The 25,205-nt window shown below is 30.9% G+C and overlaps 1 protein-coding gene across 3 annotated transcripts in view; it reads right to left on the minus strand.

Annotated features, from left to right (window-relative positions):
- Positions 1 to 351: 351 nt before the first annotated feature.
- Positions 352 to 25,205, minus strand: part of LOC148232090 (uncharacterized) — a 42,862-nt gene continuing 18,008 nt past the window's right edge. For 2 of the 3 annotated variants that reach the window (XM_088193756.1, XM_088193758.1), the window contains 2 exons: positions 5,094 to 5,202; positions 352 to 3,088 (listed from right to left, as the gene is read on the minus strand). In XM_088193756.1, the coding sequence (XP_088049882.1) occupies positions 1,069 to 3,088; positions 5,094 to 5,202 (2,129 nt within the window). In that variant the 3' untranslated portion in view covers positions 352 to 1,068. Of the gene's footprint in view, positions 3,089 to 5,093; positions 5,203 to 8,449; positions 8,691 to 25,205 lie in introns of those variants that run through there. The other variant, XM_088193757.1, reaches the window with a different exon arrangement.

Here is a 25,205-nt window from a genome sequence, read left to right on the forward strand (position 1 = left end):
AACGTTGGATGTTCGGAAAAGTGGAATATGAACACTAGAAAACAATCTTCATATCTATAAAATACATAAATCAATCATTTAAAAAAAACATATCAATTTATATATTGATCGATTAAAATTGTATTGATCATTTCGAATATATAATATGTCATGTAACATTTCATTTCTGAACTGAACTGTTAAATGTTAAAATGTTGTTTTTTAATATTGCAAATAACACCATTCCCTGACAAGATTCATTCCACTATTGCAACGTGAAATTATTTTTAAATTTCCTAATAAATAAATTGAACTCTAATGTTATTTTATTTGCATCCCTTGATATGATAATGTAGAGAAACACAATCGATATGTATGAATATATTTTTTATTTTTATAAATTAAAAATTGCACCATTTAAATATTATAAACAATTAAAGCTGTTAAAAATATGGACGTTTAACTCTGTTAGTCCAGATGCTTATACAAATAACAATATTCTAAAAATTCGTTCTAAAATCAAGTCTTTGGTGTTGATTCGCGATGTAGTTATTATTTATATTATTTACGATTTTTATTACAACAATATATTCTTAAATAAATATATTAAGAAAGTGGTCCCTGATAACAAGTCAAGTCAAGTCAGAGTATATAACATTATTATAAATATTTATACATTTTCAATGTGATAACCTGATAATAAAATATCCTCACTATTATTTATACAATGCTATGATAATAAATATGAAATTTATCTGTTAAAAATATTATTTCACTATTGTAATTGGCTTGCTACATCCGAGACTAATTTCGTGTACATATAACTAAAAAATAATAAACTGTCAGTTCGTTTTTTATCAAAATTACAACAAAGTATATTTTTATTAAATAGATTCACAAAAAAAAATTTAGTTAAATTATTTATATTAACTCATAAAAACAATTCAAATATAAATACATTTTACAATATCAACAATCGTACGCATAATGCAAAACTTTTTGTTAAAATATAAAGTATAAATTTAGTTAAAGTCATTTGTTGAGAGTCTTTAAAATGCACTTTATAGCTCTAACCATCTCTTATGTGGACTAAGGTGGTGGCAGAGCTAATGGTGTAGCTTCACTTTCATTGTTTATAGCACCTGGTAGATAATCTTTCCAACTGCGGAATAAATATCTGGTAAACTTCCTTAGCTGCCGAAATTTGCAATAAGTCGCTCCTTCGGCCGATTCCAACTGTTGGGTCTGGATCAGAAATCCCTTTTCTTTGAACGTCTGCTCCAACTTTTCCCTCTGCAGTGACTTGCGAGATTTACGCTTTCGGCGAGTTGTATCGCCTGGTGCCGGAGGAGCTGGGGCTGGAGCTGGAGTGGCAGTCAAAGGACCGCCGCAACCGGCCTGCTGCAAACTTTCTCTTGGAAAGAATTCGTAGCCCCTGCTAGCCTTATCTCCAGTGCCACTATAATATCTAAAGTTTCCGCCGGAATCGACCGAAAGCATCTTCTTCTCTTGCAGACTTGGACGAGCCCCTCCGGTGAATTTAAACTTACAAATACTAACTTCAGTAGCTGGACTCGAACTAGTATCGGCAGCTACAGGAGGGATGAATATAGCAGATCGCTTTCTCTTCGCTGGAGCTTGGGTGCCATTAGTTGCATTTCCTGATCGTTTACTCCTCGTAGTAGTAATCGACGGAGTCGAACTATCTGAACTAGCCGCTGGGCTCGGAAGAGGATCCGCTTCAGGCGCTGGAGTCACCGCTCCAGGCGTGGCAGAAATCGGACTTTTCTCAGGCGGTAAGGTATACGAATTTCCAGACGATAGCCCTTGATAATACATAAGTTGCGACTGAAGAGCAAGGGGATGTACAAACACTCCCGCATTGGGCCAATACACATATCCACCCGGCAGCGGACTCTCTGTTCCTACTTCAGTTTTTTCTAAATTACTTAAATCACTGGAAGACGTCGTTTCTTGTAAAGCTTTTCTAAAATCAGGTTCGTTAATTTTAAGCGTAGGACTCGAAGTTTCAGGTACACTTATAATGGCGGGCGTCATTTCGCTATTCACGGACGAGTCGCAGTCGATTTCCGCATCTTCTTCGTTCTCGTCCATGGGTTCCGTTTTTACATTGGCAGAGTTAGCTTTGGCGTACACGTTGCCGTGCTTCCTCAGCAATCTAATTTTTAAATTATTTAAATCTCTTACACACAAATTGAGCGGTTCTAAATCTGAAGTAGAAGATGGGACGGAAGACACCATAGAAGACTCCAGCGGCAAATCTTCCTCTACGACCTGAGCGCATTTGCTCTTCTTGGCTTTGGTGTCTCTCGTTGTCTTCTTGTGCTCTTGCGACAGCCGCTTTTCTAATAAACTAGATATTTTGTTTTGGAGATCAGTGCGTTGCTTGATCGGTGCGATCAACTCGTTTCTATCTATCTTTTCCTGTTTAATAGGAAGACTCTTCTCGAACGTTGAATTAGTATTGAGTCGTTCGTCTACCATGTGACTAGGAGTACCGGGGAAAATTGTTCCGTAATTCTTATATATGAGATGGCAAATGTCTGCCTTCTTAGGCTTTCGACCTCTACGCGGCTTGGAATTATTCAGCGTCATTTCTCCCATGTAAGGTAAGTCGCGATAATTTACTACTTTGGGAGAAGTATTAATCGGCACAGCAGCAGCTCCCGTGCGCCTTCTACGAGTCGTAGAAGGAACGGGAGCCGGGGGAGAACTCACGGCAGTCATTCCGTTATTCTTTTGGATCTCGTTCTGGATCGTAGTGATTCTCTGCAGCCAGTCGTGTATTGATTCATTAGGAAGACTGTTCAATTCGTATAATGGTGGCGTTTTGGTGTCAGTTTGCGCTGATGACGTTGTTGTAGTGCGGCTTGGGACTTGCGGTGATGGCGAGGGTTTAGGCGAGGGGTTGGCCATGGAAGACTTGTTTTTGTTGAGACTAGCCTCGTAATGGTCCAAGTACTCCGGCGGCAAAGCTTGGTGGTGGAATTTCAGTTTCCACTGTTGTTTACGTCGACCTCGCGACGTTTTGTTGGGTTCTGTGCCTCCAGCGGGACATACTATTCCTTTACCTTCGTGTAAAGTTGATCTGAAAGAATAATATAAATAATTAAATTTTATTTATTTATTTTATAAAAATACAATGTAAAAAAAATGACAGTTCTGTTTTGTGTTTTAATAAAATGTTAATAAATTGCTAAAATATACCAAATCATTGGGCGTGTTTATGTTAAAAATTTAATTTGTACGAATATTTTGAAATGTTTTACAATCACTACATTTTTATACCGCTGCATAAGAAAGGGTAGGTCCGTGCCAGATGCTTTAAAATATGCATGATCGGAAAGTATTTAAATTGGTAATCTAAGAACGATATTAATAATCAGCTAAGATGAGAAACCGCTCCGGGTGGAAATCGGCAGATAGCAAAAATGTATGGGAGTATATTTTTACCGAAAATTTTCTAACAAAAAAACAACAAGGATGGCTAATTCCACTTTAAATAGTATGCTTTAAAAATAAAAGCGAAAAATATTATACAATTATTCGAGTTCTTTTATTGTAAAAAAACGGTAAAGATATATTCAATATATAAAGATATATATAACATTATTCTATATTACTATAATCACATATTATATATATCATATTTGTGTTTTTTTATCAAAATCGAGAATTCTCGAGAAAATCGAAAAGTAAAAATAAGAATCCTCATTTCTCAAAAACTGAAAAACGTCAAGAAAACCTAGCTGTGATAAAATAAGAAATAATAATTTAAGCCTAAATGAGACTTGATATTTGATTATATTTTGTTATGGTATGTTACATCACGAGGGGCGTTAGCCCAATGCGTTATAACGGGATAAACACAATCAGTACCAACAAACAAGAAGTGAGTTTATACTGAAAATTATCTGCAAATTAGTGACATTTATTTATTGTAAATCTTCCGCTTAATCAGAAGTTAACCCAATACGTTACAATCAGCAACTACTAAGTAAGTAGGGAGTAAAGTCTGTACATCAGTGACATCTATTTTAATATAAACAATCAATATATGTCACCATCGAGTACTTAATTATGTATTACCATATACAACCGTGAGATTAGATAAATCAAGGAAACCCTAATCAGCAATGATCAATCAGAAATATAATTTAATAATAATTATTAAATGGTCAGAATAAAAATTAAATTTCAGTCAGAATTTTATTACCAGCATGGTCATAATTATATTATTCAGGGTCAGAATAAAAATATCATATGGTTCGAATTAAAATATTAGACGATAATATTAACAAAAAAATATTATAACATTTATAAATATAAATTAGCAATGAAATATTTATTTTGGAAATATCTTATAAAATATTTCGCTCACACCTTAATGTTGTATATGTTAGGTGCGAGTGAACGTCGATCAGAACCGTGAACACCCCATGAATAAGTCTCAATGAACCTACTTAATGCCAACTGCGCGTCTTACAGCGAGATGAATCATGTCTGAGATGATAGAATGCCTAATAATAATTCTGGCCGCTTATATTCTGACGTTTTAATATAAATTCTGACCACAACCGTATTGCAATAATTCCGATCCTCTAGATACGACACTAGAGTGATTCAAATCCATATCTTTCATGATCATATCATGATCTGAAGTTACATAGGTGCGAAAATCACATAAAATACTACCTTAAACTCAATCTAATCGACTCCTTTAAAATAAATCAAATACAATCCATGCGTCTGTCTAATTCCAATAAAACAAGTTTTTTTGTTACGTCACATATTTCAAGCAATAATGTTTTTAACACCACTGATACTCGACTTTTAAGAAATCCTAGAGAACGCTACTATGTGTATATTAAAACAATGCTTTATTTTGTTGATTCTTTTTGACTGATGATAATTTTCACTCTGATTCAATCAAATATCTTTTGATGTACTCTAATGTATATTATGCATATTCTTCGATTCTTAATCATAATGTTTTTGTAAGCTTTAAAATATATTTTTTTAGTGAAATGTTGAAGACCAATAACATTAGATTCTTTATTTTTTAAAAAAAAGGTAAATTTATTAATACTCACTGTAGAAAATCTTCTGGAGTCCAAGAGGGTGGTTCTCTTTTGACGATGTCTAAGGTGGGGCTCGCGCCCTTGCCCTCTGGCTCTTTGCAGGGCTCCTGCATACCTCCACCTGCAACAAAATAAAATATGATGTTAAGTTTTAAAATATAAAAAGATTGGACTTCACTGTAAGTGTTGCCTTAACGCAATAGCACTACCAAATAAGTCATTGAGCAAAAAATGCAGTTCACGTGGGTGGCGGAATAATGGTATGTAAAACGCCGGAACGCCCTTCGATGATATCATAATGCGGATTTGAACAAAAACCCACATTTGTACAATTGCGAATCGTGAGATATCTCGACCAGCGTCGCATAAAACAAACGCGTCTTATAATAATACAGCAATCAATGTTTTGGCAAATGGCAACGCCAAGAAATCAGACGTTGGAAAGTCTTAACAAGATTTTTTTATGCGATTCTCCAAGAAAAGCGAACCTCTTCAATGTCGAGCGGAATGTAGAAATAATCCAAGGTTAAAAAATAATCTTGCCATTCTCTGTCAAACGTCTGCGTGGCGCTTTTCCTGAAATGTGTCACGAAAGTGCGCTGAATTCTGAAACGGTTCGGCCTAGGCGAGGTCTAGTATTTTTGTATTTTCTGGACCGCAACGGTTCGCCACTGTTTTTGGACACATTTACCTCGCGTCAGTGAATCATTTCGCTTTTTCCGGGAGGCGTATCAAATCTTGCCAGATAAAATATGGGACAAGTGTCGTCATAATAAATATTGTCAACATAACATATTGGACGATCGATACACAGGTAATTATGTATCTCTTGTAAACACTAAAAGACCCAAGAATTCAACTTCCGCATTCCACTACTTTAAAATAACTTGATACATATTACACCATGGGTGTATATATTTATTTTATTACACTACAAAAATAACTATGTTATACAACAAAAAAACATTGTGACATTCCTAAAGAATATTATTTTTTATTTTATTTACTTATTGTAAATCTTCCGTTACAATATAACAGGCGCTAGTCCAATGCGTTACAACGAAATAAACACAGTCGATAATTAGTAAAGTAAGTAGTGAGAGAACAGACTGGAAGTCTGTAAATCAGTGACATCTAATCAATAGATGTCATTTTCCATGACCTAACTCGATTTTATTTTAGTTATGCATCATAATTTTAATTACATACAAAATTACCCATATGGCATTTAAACCCATGTCTTTAAGGTATTAGTCAACGACTTTTACTATTAACGATGGATCAAAGCACATTGTTTATATCCATAAAAAAGTTGAACAATCACTTAAAAATAAGCAATGTTTACATTATAAAAACTAAAATTAGGATTTAAAACATGCACGCATGTTTGAGATAATATTTAATTTTAACTTGCAAGTCAACGTATGTTTGCTAAAATAACTTAAAACAATCAATCAAAAATAGCAATAGATTTTATATATTCCTATATATAATAAACCATATTAAAACACAAGCATACATTGCGAATAATAACTAAATAAAATAATAAAAGTTAAATAGTTAATATTAAAAACATGCAATGTTTACGTTAATAAAACTAAAATTATGATTGAAAAATATTTAATTTGAACCATTTTTAACTGTAGAGTAGATATATGTTTGCTAAAATATTAAAACGCAATAAGGAGTAGTAATATCCAAAATGTCAAGAAATTCTAGATATTCCTTTCTATATACAATTTGCACTCAACTGAACGACTAATGCGTCAGATTGTTACATATCCATACTAAAACGTTTCTATGTTATTTGCGACCATCTTATGTAATCAAAACACACGTTTGATAATAACATTATATTTTTTTGGTATAAATATATGTTTTTTGATTATTTCCTACACTATGATCATCCAGAAAATCACATAAAGATGTATCAAACAATAAAAGTTAATGGTGTAAATAAAGCTAATAAACATATGATTAAAAATATCATTGTTGAACTAAATAAATCGACTATAAAAAATTCAACACTGTAAATAAATTGCTATACAACAATTTAGAAGAGCCATATAACCCTTTAAGTGCTAAATTAATTTTTATACAGTTAAAATTTACTTAATTTTTTTTTATATATTTATGTTCATTCTGTGCTGCATCTATTGACTAATTACGTGATTTTTATTAAAATTAATTTACCACATAATTTTTTTATTGGGCATGAGATAAATCCGAATTTCACACTAGCCGTACACTGTGATTCGGATTTATCAGCACCTAGCACATAAAGTGTTAAAACGATGAAAATATTTGTAATAATCTTAATGGATTCAAAAATGCTTTTCAAGTAATTTAGCAAATCAAAAAAATATTTTTTTTAAAAAAGATTGATTGTAGATATAAAAATCAAGACCTTATTAGGAAAAAATATTGACATATTTTACATGTAAAGTTATCTTATTTTTATGGCAAATATATTATTTTACAGTAAAATTAAAATAATAAATGTTCTTTTACATCATATGAATTTTATTTGAAAAAAAATTTACGGTATTTTTTAATAGCAAAACTATTGAAAAATATAATTTTTGATAAAATAATAAAAATAATATATCAGTGTATTTTTTTGTCAAAAGCAGCTTTTAATTCATTACTTATGAAAAGCTATATTAACCTAATATGATGTAATCGATCTGAATTATGATTAGAATACTAATTTTAAACTATCAAGTAAGAGTTTTAAAAAATCGGAGTTAATGTTTATTTATCAAAAAGTATACACAGTTCTATTTATATGAATTTTTGAGATTGGAATCCCATTTATAAAAATCTGAATAATTTGTTAAAGTTATATGAGTTCTGGTTGATTTATCAAAAACACGTGTGATGAAGAGAGACGCTTTTAAATACTATACGCCACGTTGAATTATTTTTAACTTATTTTCAGTAGATATATTATGAAAATACTCATATGGGGTTAAAATAAACAGATTAGGTTATTACTGCCAAATATGAATGAAAGTCAGTTTTTGCTGCATTTCACGCTTAGCTTCTTTCATTTTTATAGTTTTGCACCGAATGTAAGTGTCTCAACTGATTAACTCCATATATGTAAGTAATCGATTTTTGCGATTAACTTATACAATAGATGTTAGCAGCCGGTCACGTAGTTTCACCCGAATGAGACTATGTACATGAATCAACATTATTTCACTGATTAATTGAGTTAATATGGAGCATCCGTTAAGCGCATTCGAAGACGTCTCGAGCTTCTTGCGTTTCTTATGCTCTTTGAAGCCCAAAAATGGCTCTGAAGACGACACAACATCACACAACACACACAAGGGGTTAAAGCGGCTTTTCCGGCGCCGTACCTGCTTCCGGCAACATGGATGGTGGATGGTTCGGGCGTCGGTCGGGCCGCGACGCTCCGACTGACCGCGCTCGCCTTTCCAACTTCTTAATTTGGCACACGCCGGGAAACTTGAGATTCAGCCATATTCGGCAGCGCGCACACACTAAACTATATTTAAGCTTGGGGCGCGGGAGATGGCCGCCGCTGCAGCTGACACGCCGCGACGTCTAAATTTGAACACAATACCGACGCCACTGCCACCGGGGTCTCTCTCTCTCTCTCTTTCTTTATCTCTCTCCCGGGGACACCGGATATAACGGAGCGGTCGATCTGGATGCGAATGGCCATCTTTGAGATTTAGGGAAAGAATGGTGAGAGTAATTTAGGGGGTGGATCCGCAGAGTAAGAGTGACGAACTCAGTTGCGTTAGTGCAATGATCTCACGATTCGAAAATCGCATCATTGGCACGATGGAATGATGTCAGATTGGTTGGATAACATAAACACAGGCCTTGCCGAAAGTTCTAATATATTTTCATTTAACATACTTTATTAAAAACATTTTTTTATACATTTACATATATATGCAAACACGTGTAAGTGTTTTGATGCTCCATTTGTAATATTCCGACATAATTTTAGCGTCCTCATTAGGTAGTATGTGTAAAAAATTAAATCTCATCTACAGACGAGATCAATGGATGCTTAAAAGTCGTTTATAAAAGGGCTGACGAACAAGTCGATCGCTGATTATGCCAAGTCGATCGAAATACAATGTATCGACATATTCACGATTGGTTTTGAGGCCAAGGGAGAGTGACTTTTCAGCTAAATAGACGCCGTAAAAGCTGGTAATAGCTGTAAACATATACAAATTTCCACATGTATAGAGAAATGTAGATGATTTTTGCGTCCAGGCAGTGGAGTTGAAACGATAGATCTTGACACCCAGAAAGTCTCTGTTGGCGTGTCAAGTTGTATTATTGTGGACTTTACTTTCATTGGAGCGGCTGGGAAGTGTCTATGTGTTCTCGTGATTCTCTGATATCCCTTGTGTCGATGCAATACCATAGCTCGTCTCTGCTACTGTGACTCCGTGCGTCAGATATTTTATACATCTGGTTCGAACAGCACTTGGGAATTACAGATGAGGATGTTTGCGGGGCAATAACCATAGCTTCTTGGACACACGTGAAATGTGATCAAACGGTCCAGATGGGTAGAGTATAGGGTAGGATATAGGGTTTACAATTATTCGTGGTTTTCAACTATTCGAATATATTCGTAATTTTTTTCTTAGTTTTTACCGATAAAAATTTATAAAAATTACTGCAAAAATATAAATTAATTGCTTGTTAGATATTATTTAATTAAAAAATAATTATTTTAATTATTAATTAATAAGTTTCATAATCGTTAAAATTACTGTAGGTTTTGATGCGTTATTTACATATATTAAGAGAAGATTCTTTTAATAAAATGATTTTTGGTGATTTAATTACGAAAAAAACTCAAAATATTGATATTTTTACAGAATTTAAGAAATATGTAACCATTATACAGTGGCTATTATTAAAACTTGTTGCAATCAAAGACCTGTTATTGGACTCTAGAACAACTTTTATGCTAGAACAACGAAGATATTTTTAGATATTTTAGGCTTTTTTACTGCATTTTTCAATAATAAAGAGGAGAAAAACACAAATGCTGGAACTAGATCAAAATTTGCTGTGTTACTTGGCGTTCTTATCCGATTTAACAAAAAAACTAAACTTGCCTAATTTAGAACTGCAAGGAAAAAATAACTTAATCGATGTTTAGTAGTTTTCTGCATTCATAAAACAATGATAAGTTATGATCCAAGACTATTTTACGTTGATAATTAAAAATATTTTACATACCACCTATTAGCATATTTATTATATGTTGATACGTTAATCTCGTACGTTAACCCATACGTACCGGAAAAAAACTACGCTTTGTGTGGAAAGGATGCACGATAGATAATGCATTTTACACTGAGCAAAACACTACTGTCTTCATTGTTAGCAATAGAGTGGCCATCTGGGCCGATTCTTTTTTAAGGCGTAAACACGTTTCTTGGGCATGTCCGAGAAAAGATGCAATTGGCCCGCCATCATCATTATCTGCGATTCGCCAAAACTGTCTCGAACCAGCAATATAAAATATGAGACACTTGGTCACAATGTCATATGCGGGGCAGATGGAGGAAATCTACATTTTTATATACATGTAATAATTTATTAATGCTTATAAAATAAACTGTTATTACCAGCTTCTCTAACTTTCATTTTGGACAAAGTCAAACTCCTAGCTTAAGTGGCCATTTAATTAATGTCATTCAGAACATAATGATGTGTGCATAAAAATAAATAATAATTATAGTACTTTCTAAAGTTTTCAATACACGAAAATGAAAACTTTTAAGCTAACTTTAATAGCTTCTCTGCACATCAGAAGTTTTATCCCGGAAACTTAATAAAAAAAAATAAGTGACTTTCTATATAAGTATGTTTATTTATTACTGGGCCACATCGAAAGATTGAGAGCTCTGTTAACTCTGTTGGCTAACTCTAGTAAGACACAGAAAAAAAATCTAATTAAGATTATCGTCGAAAGATAAGATAAATAGAAAATTTTTCAGTTTGCCGTTTGATGAGTAGACATGAATGTTATGGACTGAACATACTTTTTTACCAACAGGTAAAACTTTGGTAACGAAATTATATCAAGAATAAATAACAAAACACTCAATCTTTGGGTGTAATATTCACTATCATTTAATTTATTGTATTTTAAATGATTCCTTCTCTACGTAAATATAAATAAATATCTTAGATAGATTGTATTTCTTATTTCAGACCTATTTATTAGTCCTAAGATCTCAAGATCATAAAATTGCAGTGCTGAAAGTAAAGGATTACAATTTTTCCTTTTGATGTTATGCCTTATTTGTGATTTATTTATTGACATGTCTTAATAAGCGTAATTAAGAATTTAAGTCGCTGAAAACTAAAGGTAAATAACTAGGAGCTATTTTAGTTTTTAGAAATCTAACTATTATGAAATGCTTATTTTCAAATATACACTCATATATTATACATAAATATATTTGTATAAATATGAATTTACACAGTGTTTATAATATACATATATTATGTAACATAAAAAATATTAAATGCCCAGACTCCTTGTAACTACCACTGAAAATATCTTTGTGTCAACCTCAGTGGCTCAAGTTAAATAAGTGTTCTCTAGCGCTGATATCCTGGACGCAAATGTTATGAATAAAGGATTAATAAGCTCGCGATTCTTTATGGCAGTGATGTACAAACTATATATCCGTACTCCCGCGGGGGTTAAGAAAACTTTTGTGGCATAATTCAAAGAAATTTAGTTGATTAAATATATAAGGCTTTTACTTAAATATAATCAACTGCCAGTAAAATAACGATATAATATTAAAATATCAATTTTTTATTGATTTTTGTGACGGAAGCAGGCTTGAATAAAAGGCAGTCCCAAGAGTGCCAAGCGACGCGACGCAGCTCGCGTACTTTATCAATATCGGAACGACTGCCAGACAATCAACGCGTGAGACGTATCTACTCTTAAGGCTTGCGATTTTCAATACAATAAATCATGATTTATTCGCAATCGCATAGCTCACTTTAAATTAGTATAATTAAAATATTTTACATTAAAAATATTTATATCCAAATGCATAAATAAAACTTTTGCTTCATAAAATTATGTGTTTTATTCAGACTACTAGCAATCCAGAAGTATAAGCACAAGTCCCACAAATAATTTCACTTCATTTACGCAGACGATTAAAAATGCGTTTATCCATGGAACGCAACAATATTTAAGCAAAATGGGTGGTCGAAATAGTAAAGTAATTTCTTCTAACAACAAGAATCGCCTAGATTCCAGACAATAAGAATCGCTTGTAAATTATTCAAGTGACAAGCGCTCCTCAAAACAAATATGAGCATGATATAAACTTTGGTGAAAATATACTTAAGCTAAATCACTGATTTGAAACCACTCGAAAGTCATCGACTATACAATAGCAGCTCTAGTTAAAACATCTTAATCAGAACTATAATTTAAGGGATTTTGTAGGAGAAAGTGGTTTGAAAAATGTAACAAAGTAGCATGTAGCGATGGTAAAAAAATCCAATTGTCGTTTGATCAATTTGTGAATACAAGGAATCGGTATTTGGTCGAATACTCAAGTAATATATATTCTGAGTTCTCAATAGTTTATGACATATGTGAATATATAATAATAATCAGAATCATTGCCTTAATTAAGTGTCAATTCCTTTATAGATCCAAACATTCTAACTGGCATCTTTAACTCTTAAATCAAATTTCATAATATTTGGTTCAAGTATTAATCGTTTTTGCAGCCTTTTATTGTAGCTACTTAGATACTTAGATGTTTCGAAAAAATATAGTTGCCCCAATCACCTTGGCATCATATATTTAATCAACTTTTACGTTAATTGGCGCAAGAATTGCTCGTTTATAACGCAATTATTAATAGGTATTCGATAAGTATTTTAATTATACTCCAAAAATAAATATCTAAATAAAAAACAATGTACAACGACGACGGAGGATGATACAAACAGAATATTTGTCATTATGTACGTAAATAAAACAATCTTAATTTATGTATTGATTGAAAAAATCTTTCTGCGGAGATTTTTGAGGCAAAAAAAAAGTTTAGGGAGGATATATTGGTATATACACATTCTGAAGCTTTTCAATGCTTAGATTTTGCTATTTAGTGATATGAAATAATGTGACTCGTGACAATACATATATCTAAAATAAGTGAGGAGTACCTATTTTTTAATGTTTTTTTTTGTAATTTAAATAAAATTAATATATTGTTACATTATAAGTTTAATTATTCTCTCAACGGTTAGCATTGTTAACGATTAGTTGAAATCTATATTATATAAACCGTGTGAAAGATTGATTATTTTATATGGGTATTAATATAATGTTAATGTTAACAAATTAATATAAGAACTATACATTTGTTATTGGAGATATTTAAATATGTGGAAAACTTTTGGCAGATTACCTGAGTCAACAATTTAATATATAAAAAATAGTTTTAGAAATTTCAGAATATAAAAAGCATGGCTTTTCTCCAAAGCTAGCGACTAAAACATTCATCATAGCCGTATTGTAAAATATTAATATATCCACATACTTGAGCGCCACAATGCGACAAAATAAACCCACATAAATAATTTACAAAATAAATTAAGCTAAAATATATATTAAAAGTAAAAAAACAGATACAAACACACGTCACATAAATTATCGCAACGGGCATGTGTAACATTAGCAATGTGTCGTCCGTCATATGTTCGCTCCGTATTTTTTTTGTGTACATGTAAAAAATACAATTGTATTTTTTTAACATACTGGGAAGTTAAAGGATATGTTATGTGTGCAATGTTAATCTTGTTTACGTTTGTATGGCTATTAAAATCCGAAACCAAATCTTTTAGTGGCGGAGCGCTTGCGCACACTTGAAGTATTTTCGTACCGAACGAATCCGTTTCGAGGTGAGTTTTTGCCATATATGGTCATATAAAAGCTCAGATTGAATTTCCTCGAATGTAATATTAAACATGCATTAAAAATATAAGAGATAAGAATATATATTTTTTAAATTTAATATTACACACCTCTATAAGGTGTGTAATAATAATATTTTTATTTACTATATATATAATATTTTTTAAGGTAGAATAAGTTAAAATTGTATGTAACTTTTAATTATAGTTTCACACAAAATACTATGTTTATTGATTGAAAACGTCTAAATATTATTTGAAGCATCAAAAATATTTTTACAGGGTTTTCTCAACTAATTTATAAAATTAAACATGTTGTTAAAAAATCAACCTGTTCTTATATAAAAATAAAGCAGTTCCTTAATATTTAAGATTACATTTGATACTTAAACTGAATTATTTTATATTAAAAAATATATATATATTAATTTATATTATATTTAGTAATCCTATATTGAATCAATGGTTGAGCTTTTGAATTTAAGTATCTTTACATTACTTTTTCATCCATAAATTATGTATTATATATTACTATATACATATATAGAATCTAAAACGTAATAGATGTTCTAAAGATGGAGTGTTAAATAACGACACGAAATCCTTGTAGTTTCGAATTTATTTTTATAACAGTCTACGCGTTATTTTCATAACAAGGCACAGCTTCTTGCACACCCATCCAGGAGACAATAAAGACTATTTAAAAATACATACTCTTTCCTACTTAGCCCACAAATAAATACAAGCGCCACCAATAACAACATCCGACGTTCTTAGAAACGTCTACAGATTATAACGTATTTTAATTTATAATAAAAAAAGGCATTGTAATTTCTAATGATATGAAAGCAATAAATAGCTGAGAGCTCAGACTAAATAGAATCTGTGACAAAGGGCCAAACTTCTCAAATGGAAATGGGCTAGACACGTCGGACCCAACGATTGACCCATTTGTTAAGAATAAAGCAGTTTTAGTTTAACAGCGTCGGTTTAAATTTAATCATAGTTGCCAGCCCTAAAAAATAGTACGTGACTTATTTTCTTATATATATATATAGTTGCCGGTGTACTTTTTTTCACTGCGACGCTAACATAAACAATTATTGTGTTATTTTTAATTTCATGAACACGCCGAGTATGATTCACGCCACGTTTGCATTGAAATGTAGAATATTAAATGTATAAAGAAGACAGCACGGCTCCATGATCTATTTATCTTATTCATACTGGCGTATGAATTATATAACTGGAGATAATAAGAGAAGTAATTGAGGAATTTGATGAGAGAGTTATGGCTCTAAAAAGAGTTCATTACAAAATAAATAAGATGAAAGTATATTTGAATACGTAATGTCTTTCTATATAATTAATTAGCACTGAAAAATATTTTCTAACATTATTTATTAATACATATGCTACATTATATTTTTTAATAATCCTTATTAAAAATCGCCATATTTAATTTTTATATACTATGAAATGTTATCGGTTTATATTATATATTATAAAAATTAGAACTAGTGCGTATAATAATCATTAAGTTTTTTATGTAAGAAAAAGGAAGTCAATACAATGCTTTTTTATGTCATATAAAATTATCAAACTAGCAATCAATATTAATTAATCAAATTAAATTAAAACCTATTCAGTTATTTCTCATATTATCGGCAACTTATTTAATGCTGTTAAATGTTAAAAAATCGACAGAAAGTATATGTGTGATATAAAAATTGCGCTTGTGTGACTTTTGCAAAGTTCTAACCAACAGTTTATTGTACACAATATATAATTTACCGAAATTTGTACCGAAAATGTCAATCGAATTAGCGCGTTTAAAGAGTCCATCAAATGGTCACTGGTCCAAGAGTGATGATGGATTTTAAGCGAAATTAGTGTTCGATTCGTGGTGAATGATACCGTGGTCGTCGAGTGATTCGATTAGTGATAAGTGATTGATGAGTGATCTGCGTCCGTCGAGTGATTCACAATTATTGGTGATCAAATATGGTGTCACATATTTTGTAATGATTTTTTAAATAAAGCAAATTAAGAACTAATCACAATAGTTTCTAGCTTAACTCCAAAATCATCCCTTAAAAAATATGGTTTCAAGGGCTCACGTCGGGTGACCGTTCTATAAAAACAAAGGATAGTTAAAATAATGTTTATCAATGCAAGATTATTCGTGTTTTTGTATAGATGCGTTTTAAAGCTTCAAGAAACGCAAAAAAATAATGGTAATTTCAAAAGTGTGGCTATTGTGCAATTTTGGGTGTTCACTACTGTGTATTATTTATAAGCTATATTTTAGACAATATATATAATAAATTTCTTAGTGAGTAATTTTTGTTGACATTTAAAAAATATTCTTTTTTCACATCAGAAGTTGATTTTCAGTTTTAATTAACTTCAATCAACTAAACACTTTTTCAAAAGGTAAAGATATATAATTCAGTAATTGACTTTAGAAAACTTTCTTAACTTTTAATGAGAATGTTAACGAGTTTATTGATTCCAACGTCATATTAATCTCACATCTGCCATTTTTAGCCACCCAACGCGCGCATAATTTCTTTCGTTACTAAAATTAAATTTTAAATGTAATGTTATATCAAAATTATGACATCATATCCACATTTTGCTGGTTTAAAACGTCATTATTAAAAACAGAAAAAATCTGGCAATGAATTTGCGCAGCTTCTTCTCTTGTACAAAATAAGCGATCTTTAAAATTGCCTGTTTTGAATTCCACGAATCTTTTAAGAAACATTACATGGTTTACTTTTCAAATATCTTCCGTATATTTTTATTATCAATTATGTTATCTTTCCACCGACTTTTTATCAGATACGACTTGTTAATTTTAAATTTGTACGTTATAATTATGTATCAATCAATTGTGAATCAAGTATTTTTTTGCAAGTGTGTATATTTTTTTTTAATCTAATAACTTATATTTCAATATTTGGTTTTGTAAATATGCAACATTCCTGTTCTAATTACAGCATTTTTGCATTACCGTTGCGAATTTTCGCACATATCCCCACCTCAGACTTTTCAGCAATTCTCAGAGTCTGCATCTATTCTCGGTGCAAAACGAGATGTTTTCATTACTAAATCCGCTTGGGTGATAACCCGATTTTCGTGTGGGCATTTCGAGTCGTTTGAGAGCCGCTATTGTTGTGCGCACCACTATTTCTAAAACTGTTTTCCAGTAGCCAGGACGCAAACAGGACGATCGCTCAAGCGCTTTATTTTCGGCGCAAAAGTTTACATTATATGGCAATTTACGACGTTTCGCCATACTCGCTGCGGTTTTGTTGTTGCTCTTTTTCTATTCTCTATCCCCTGCCAGCGCCAGAAATACAATAGCAATCTCCTTGGATGGCGATAGAAAACGGTGAACCTGGAAGTGATCGCATTTCTCTCTTTTTCTTAGAACTTTGAATTTTTTCGGCCAATTTCAATGTTAGCACTTCCCACGCGGGAGAATTTCAAATGTTAATCGAATGTAAATGGATCAAATTCTAAACACGATTTTGTCAATGGGCAGGTAATCAATCAGATATTGAAGTTTACATATATGCCGCAGTTGATTTGTTTAGCAATAAGTGTAGGTATATATTATAATAAAACATTACACCTTTCGATATATCCAAAAATACTAAATAGTTTTATCAGGTATGAGTTTAAAAATTTGTATTATTTTTGCTACGCCATTGCTATTCATATACATATATAGATATATATACTTATATTATGTGAAAACCACCCACTTTAACATCTGTTAGCGGTTGTCAGATAAATATTTCACTTTATTTTTATTTAATGCAGAAAACTCATGAAACATAAAATTTTGGAGTAACTGCTTAACAAAAATATTTTTGTATTAAAACATGTGGTAAAGCAAAAATTTTTTTATTTACTAAACAATGCGTACGGAGCAATGGTTATTTCATTTTTTTATGCATATTACAAGAGCCTTTAATATGAAAAATGTCTTTAGTTGATAACGACACATAAAGGAGTAGTGAATGCAGGGTCGCCAATAGCGAACCTGAACCCTGGAAAAACAATGATTCCGGGCCTCATGACAAAAATGGCATTTTAATAGCGTAATATAATTTTTTTTAATAAATAAAAATAAGTATGAGTTAACCCTTTCTACAAATAAATATAAAAATTAGCCACCGTTGCAACATATTTTATGCGAAATATTTTAATTAAGCATTAAAAATATCTACTCCTAATATTTACTTAATAATTAGTCATATTCTTCTTACTGCTTAGTGCTACCATATAGTGGATTTTCTAGGTTTTAGCAATAAAATCGTGCGGTGAAAACGCTCGATTATCAAGGACTTCTTATAGCAATATTACGTGTGAAAATCAAATAAAGCGCATCTAAACCAAATTTTGCCCAATAGAAGAGCGCAAAAAACAATTATCCCTTCTCAGAAGGCAAAAATCCACGTCAAAAGCAATAAAATCGTGCCGTCGCCATCGCAGTGGGAACGCTCGTTACCGAGCGTTCCCCATGCGACGGCGCCGACACGATTTTATTGCTTTTGACGTGAATTTTTGCCTTCCGAGAAGTGATAATTGTTTTTGGCGCTCTCCTATTGATCAAAATTCGGTTTGAAAATACTTTGATCAGCCCTCTTATATTTAAAGTCTATATTAATATCGATGAAAAAAGCTATCATATTTTAAAAACATAGTGTAATATCGAAATGCAGAGAAACTGTGGAACAATATGTGAGATGCGATGTCTGTCTGTACTTATTCTTGAGAGTAAATATACGAGGTGTGATCAAAAAGTACGGTGAATGACTTTTTATAGCAGCAACTGCTGCCGCTACACTCATTTCAAGTAATAGGTCCAATAGCCTGATCCGTTGAGATAGTCAGTGGCAATTTTGAACAAGTTGTGACTCGTTAGCCGGCTTCCAGAGCCAGAAGAGTGAAGTCGTGTCTACCGTGTCTGTCGCGCATCATGGATTTCGAACAACGCGTTAACATTAAGTTTTGTTTTATGTTGCAAAAAGTGCCAAAGAAGCTCATGAAATGTTATAATCAGCGTATGACGATAATGTGGTGACTCTGAAACGATTTTATAGCGGAAATGAGTCGGTTGAAGACATTTGACCTTAAAAACAGACGAAACGTGCAAAAAAGTTAAAAAAAATGGTTTGTTCAAACAGGCGATTAACTATTTGAGAACTTACTGAAGAACTGGATATTTCGTACGGGTCCGTGCAAAGCATTTTAATCGATAATTTGCAAATGGGACGAGTGAAATTTGTTCCAAGCTTTTAACTGACGAACAGAAGGAAAATAATTTGTCAGTTTTCACGAAATTAAAGGATCGTCTTATATTGTTAGTTATTTTTCCAAGCATTTTCCAACCAAATAAAAGAGTATTTTAAATTCTAATATGATATCATAATTTTTCTTAAAAATGCAAAATTGTGATTTTTTCCCATATATTTTTAAAGTTTTTTGAGAATTATTATAAAATGTTTTTTTTTTAAATGATTCACAACCACTGAAATTTAATAATGATTGTAGTTTAAATTCAGATAATTCACAGCTGCATTCAGAGCAGGTAGCGAAAAAAGGGACAGAGATTATTACTTAAAAAACATTGTTTGAAAACGATTCTATGAATTATTACATAATTTACATGCAAAAATATTAACGTTAATTATTTTAAGTAAGATCGTTGAAAAAAATCATTTACAAAAATATGTACTATATTGCTATAATACGTATTGTATATCACATATATTTATTTATGTGCAAATTTTTGAGAATCCTAGCGTAATTTGGAGCATAATTTCTCGAGAAATGAAAAGCATCTAGTAATGAGTTAAAGCCAATAAATTATAACAATTATATTTTAAACAAAATTATTGTAAATTTAATCTCTTAGCATACTACTAATTATCATTGTTAATAATAAATGCAATTCATTGTTTTTAAAATTTTTGTCAAAGCAAAAATGTTTATCTATAAAATGTATATCTATACTATTTTGTACAATAAATAATATTAGTAAGTTTATATGCCTATGTGTTATGTGTTACTCATCTTTAACTCTAACACGATTAAAAAACATACTAATTATGTTGCAAGTTTTGCATCTTGAAAAAAACACATATTGTAAAATCTATCACAAATATATTTCCTTACGCATATAATAACGATTAATATGGTTAATTTGTTTTGGCATCACTCCAAATCAATTATAGTATCGACCAGTACACATATAATCCTTTCATAAAAGGCCGAGATTAATGGCTACAAAATACTATTGTTTATGAAGCGATAAATATATTTGTATAGCTTCCAGTCGTCCAAAAGGAAGGTGCGACTCGTGTTAAACTATTAACAAAGTCTGCTTAAATTGTATAAAATCCCTAATCTAAAGGGTATTTAAATTACTCGATCGAGAAGTATTTTTAACATATTTTATACTATGTGTGTGACTCTAATAAATTATGTTTAATTGCAAGTTAAATTTCATTGCAGACTGAACCCATAACAGTACGCCACTGGATACCAGGTAAAAGATAATATGGCAAGTCCAGTTATTCATTCGTTATATTATAATATATGAAAGCATATATATCGCTTACACAAATAAATGCAAATTGCAATACAGCTTTCGACTTGCACTAATAATTTACCAATGTAATGAGACACATACCTAAGATATTATCATTTATAAATAGTCAAGTATTATAGTTTTATTAAAAAATAAAAGTTTATTGTATGAGTTATGATTGAAGGTACTCTAAAAGTTAATCGTAAAATGTTGCCTATGATATAAACGATATTGCGAAGGGTTCAAAGGTCACGAATATCGTAAAAGCAATGAAGGTGCAGATCTGACAGGAATTGCGCTATACATGAAATGACGTACGACGGGTATTGAGGTGCAGGTGTTTTAGAATGTAAATAAGAAAATGACGAAACGCGTCTAGAGAGGAGGAATGCGCGTTTTGTTGATAGTTGCTCGACGAGCTGGTGGTACGAAGAGGAGTCACCAATCTTCGCCCACGCCCTACCATTGCCACCTGAGAGTTCTCAACGAAAAAACACTTATCCGGCCGAGACATACGTTACATTTGCAAACTCAGCAGGGCTGCCACATTTGAGAAAATATTTTTTTTTATAATTAATATTTTAGGTTTAGAGTTTCTGTAATAATTTTCTATCGACTTGGGCGTTGAGATCAATGCCATATATCAAACATACACTGGGGCTTTTAATATCACATTATATATTTAATACTGGTTTTAGATATTTAATTATAATTTCAATGTTTTTTTTATTTTACTTTGATAATACAACTTATGACATCGAAGCGTTCATAATATTAGGAGTGAACTAAAGAATGTATTATATATATTTTTATTTTTAAAAATAATATTCCTAAAACCTTAAAAAGTAATTAAGAAAAAAAATTGACTTCAGAATACTACTGACAGTGTATAAAATTAAAATAAAATATAGCACTGCGCTTAAACTATGCTATAAGAACATGGGTAAAAAAATTCTACTCCGACCATTCGATAATTCTACTGAAATTAATAAACTTTAAATGATAGTAATTTGTCCTGTATACGTTTTATAAATCAACCCTTGATAGATGTTGCTATTTAAACAAAATGCAATACGCCAGGACCCCCAAAAATTAAAAACCATAACCAAACATTTGAAAGCGCAAACTATTTAGAAACTCTTCAAATGATCTGTGTACATAGTAAAAAAATTAATAACCTTTTATCACCACTAAAAATTCCATTAACTAAAAGTTAATGGAATTTTTATTTATCTACAATTTAAGCATGACAGATGTTAACCCAATGCGTTAAACACGATTATCAATTACAAATTAAATAGAGAGACACCAGACTAAACTCAAAGCCTGTAAATCAGTGACATTTATTTAATAATTATGAAATTAAAATAAATATGTCTTACTGTACACGAACTAACTGGATTTTTTTCATTCATGATATTAGGAAAATCTAAGAAAACCTCATCTGTGATGTTGGATCGGAACTAAAACTAAAATAATAAACACTAATTCCAAACTCCTTGACAGAATCCATGTAAGATTTGAATATTTTAATATATGTTATATGCTCCGTATAATATTTTTTCATTGATTACATTACAAAGGCGTTCTTCGAGATTACATTTTTACCCTTACAGCCTAATTGGACGAAATAATTTTTCTCTATTCATCAAAGCCGCCCGCGATAGGCATATAAAAGAGTTTGCAAGAACATCAACTCTTCGATGTGATTCCCCTTTAGGGTAACTTCACATCGCGACTACTCTACTAAAGGCTTCAATAACTTGGAAAATGATTATCTCAAAGCATCCATTGGTTCTAATATTTTAAACGCCTCATATTGAAAACACAGAAAAGTTTATCAAAATACAATAAATATAGAAAACGAAAAAAAAATATTAACACCCGTAAAAGCCTTCAAAATATTTTTGATTCAACACTCACAGTGTCTTGTTACTTTTTTATAATAATAAATGTTTAAAGTTGCAGGAAACATTAACGCCACTTAAAAAATGCAAATGAGATTGATATGTGCAATACTTTTTTTATATATAATGTATAAATCTTTATAAAAAAATCTTTAAATTAAACCACTCGACGTGACTTTTCCAAAAATATTTTAAGCCCCCGATTTTTTTGTAATTGCAGAATTTAATCATAAAAGTGCAAAAATGTGTATTTTCATAGAAAGAGTTTTACTTAAAACAAAAAATCATAACAAATTTTAAAACAAAGATTATGTGTTATCCTTAAATGCCGAATTGTTATGCCGAAATTAAATTTTAACTAAGAACTAAATTGTTATATTTTTGTATAACTCAGAGGGCTAAAATCAAATGTCACATATGTTTGCAATAAAAAAATATGTTTTTATTGCAAGCAAAAAATCTTAGAGGCGGTCTAGATATAAAAAAATTCTCTGTGACAAAAAAAATATGTATTTATGAATACCACACTTTCATTTGAAAACTTTTTTCAAACGCGCAGATACACACGTCTGTGGGGAAATCAGTGCACATGTGTTTTACATTTTTAAGCGTCCGTGAATAGTAATAGGATAATTAGTTATTCAATATTTTATATTATGATTACTTCCTTATATTTGCAGTATTGTGCAGGATTTTTTCGACCTGTATTTAACAACTCAACATTCACTATTTATAAAAAAATATTACATTTTTTTAAATAATAGCACAAATCATATATAAATAAAACAATGAGCTGTAAAATCCTAATCTTAAAAATTATTTCCGTAGCTGTTTACTTTATAATAATTCTTACAGGTTAGTTCGATAACAGACAACTATCGTACAACACATAAAAATGATTAAATTATAAATTTACTTGTTTTAAAATCCCTAGCTTTAATTAGATATATATAATATATAGCATTTTGCAACATTACATGTGAAGAGGGAAAATTAAATAATGCAGGACATAAGTAATACAACAAAATTTAAGAAAATATCTAACATTAAGAGCTGCGCAATAAAATAAGCCTCATTATTATGACAGTTTATAAATATTATAAAATAATTGTTTATAATCATTTGACAATTAGTAACACTATTGTTATTGAACTAAATTGTCTTAATTCGCGTCAGTTGAAAAATCTAAACAAATAACTTTTGACATTTATACATATCTTATCAAATTTAGTTTTAGTCAATATCCTTAGTGAATGAGTAAAAGATTATAAAGAATTTTGGTCAACTGTTGCTGTTTAACACTTACTATTTTATATAGAAGTACATACATATTCTATAAAAAAAGTACTCAATTTAACTGTGCATATGATTTGTAAATATCACATGTAAAAGTAATTAATTGAATTTAAATAATACATATAGTATTTTAACACCAATCACACACAAAACTCTAAAAAAACATAGATAATTATACTTGATAATAATCATAGATAAATACTATTATATAACTTATTGGAAATTTTTATATCGGTATTGGAAATCTTTAAATAAATAATTGTAATAACATTAAAAACAGCACTTAAAATTAACATTAAAAAATTAAATATGCTTTTGTACATACATTTTACAATCGTATGTACAAAAACAATGAGGTGTTACTTTTTAAGCACAATACATTTAAAGCCGTGCGCTAACGGTCAATTCAGCTGAGATTTTTTAGCGTCACGCGTTCAATATATTTTTTTATTACAAATCTGACTATCATGATGACTATTATACAAACGATAATGCACAGTTATGATACACACCTAAAATATATGAGCATCATCCATCATAAATTAATTCAGCTCCTCATAGCTATCGCCGAAAACATCCTTGTGTTTGGTAAGCTTATTGAGTATATGGATGGATTTAGTGTTAAATACTTAGTGGTTGCGAAATACACATTCGCGAAAATAACTAATCCTGCGACAAGGTTTAGAAAGGGGGCGTACCACGCAATATTTATTTAACTCATTATTTTAATAAATAATTTAATATTTATTTTTACTGTAAATCTTTTGTTATAACATGACAGGCGTTAGCCTGATGAGTTACAATGGGGTAAACACCAAACTAAAACGAAAGTCAAATAATTATTTACACATTCGCGAAAATAATTAAGCCTGTAGGTCCCGCGACAAGGTTTAGAAAAAAGGCGAAAGACGCGATTTTTATAATTATTATTTTATCTTTCGTTGAAACATGCAAGGCGCTAGCCCGATGAGTTACAGTGGGGCAAACACCAGACTAAAATAAAAGTCAAGTAATAATTATTAACTATGATTACAGCTCACAATTTATAAATTATTTTTGGTATAATTATTCATTACGATATTCATCCGTGAGTTATAAAATTTAAGAAAACCGTGTCTGTGATCGTTTATCAAAATTATATTTACTAATTTTGCCCGAAAAAAAAACACTAGAGTTAATATGAAATTCAAGCAATTTTTCAATTTCATCATTCTGATAAATTTTTAATAATTTAGTTTATCAGCGAATGTTTGGCGCAAAGGCTCGTGCTTTATACAAGTAATTGCTACTTATGGTACTATATTCACTAGTAACTTACTACGCGAAAAACGG

This window comes from Plectrocnemia conspersa, unplaced genomic scaffold (genome assembly GCF_051122295.1).
Source record: "Plectrocnemia conspersa isolate PC_06_02 unplaced genomic scaffold, ASM5112229v1 ptg000009l, whole genome shotgun sequence".
NCBI classification, from domain to species: domain Eukaryota; kingdom Metazoa; phylum Arthropoda; class Insecta; order Trichoptera; family Polycentropodidae; genus Plectrocnemia; species Plectrocnemia conspersa.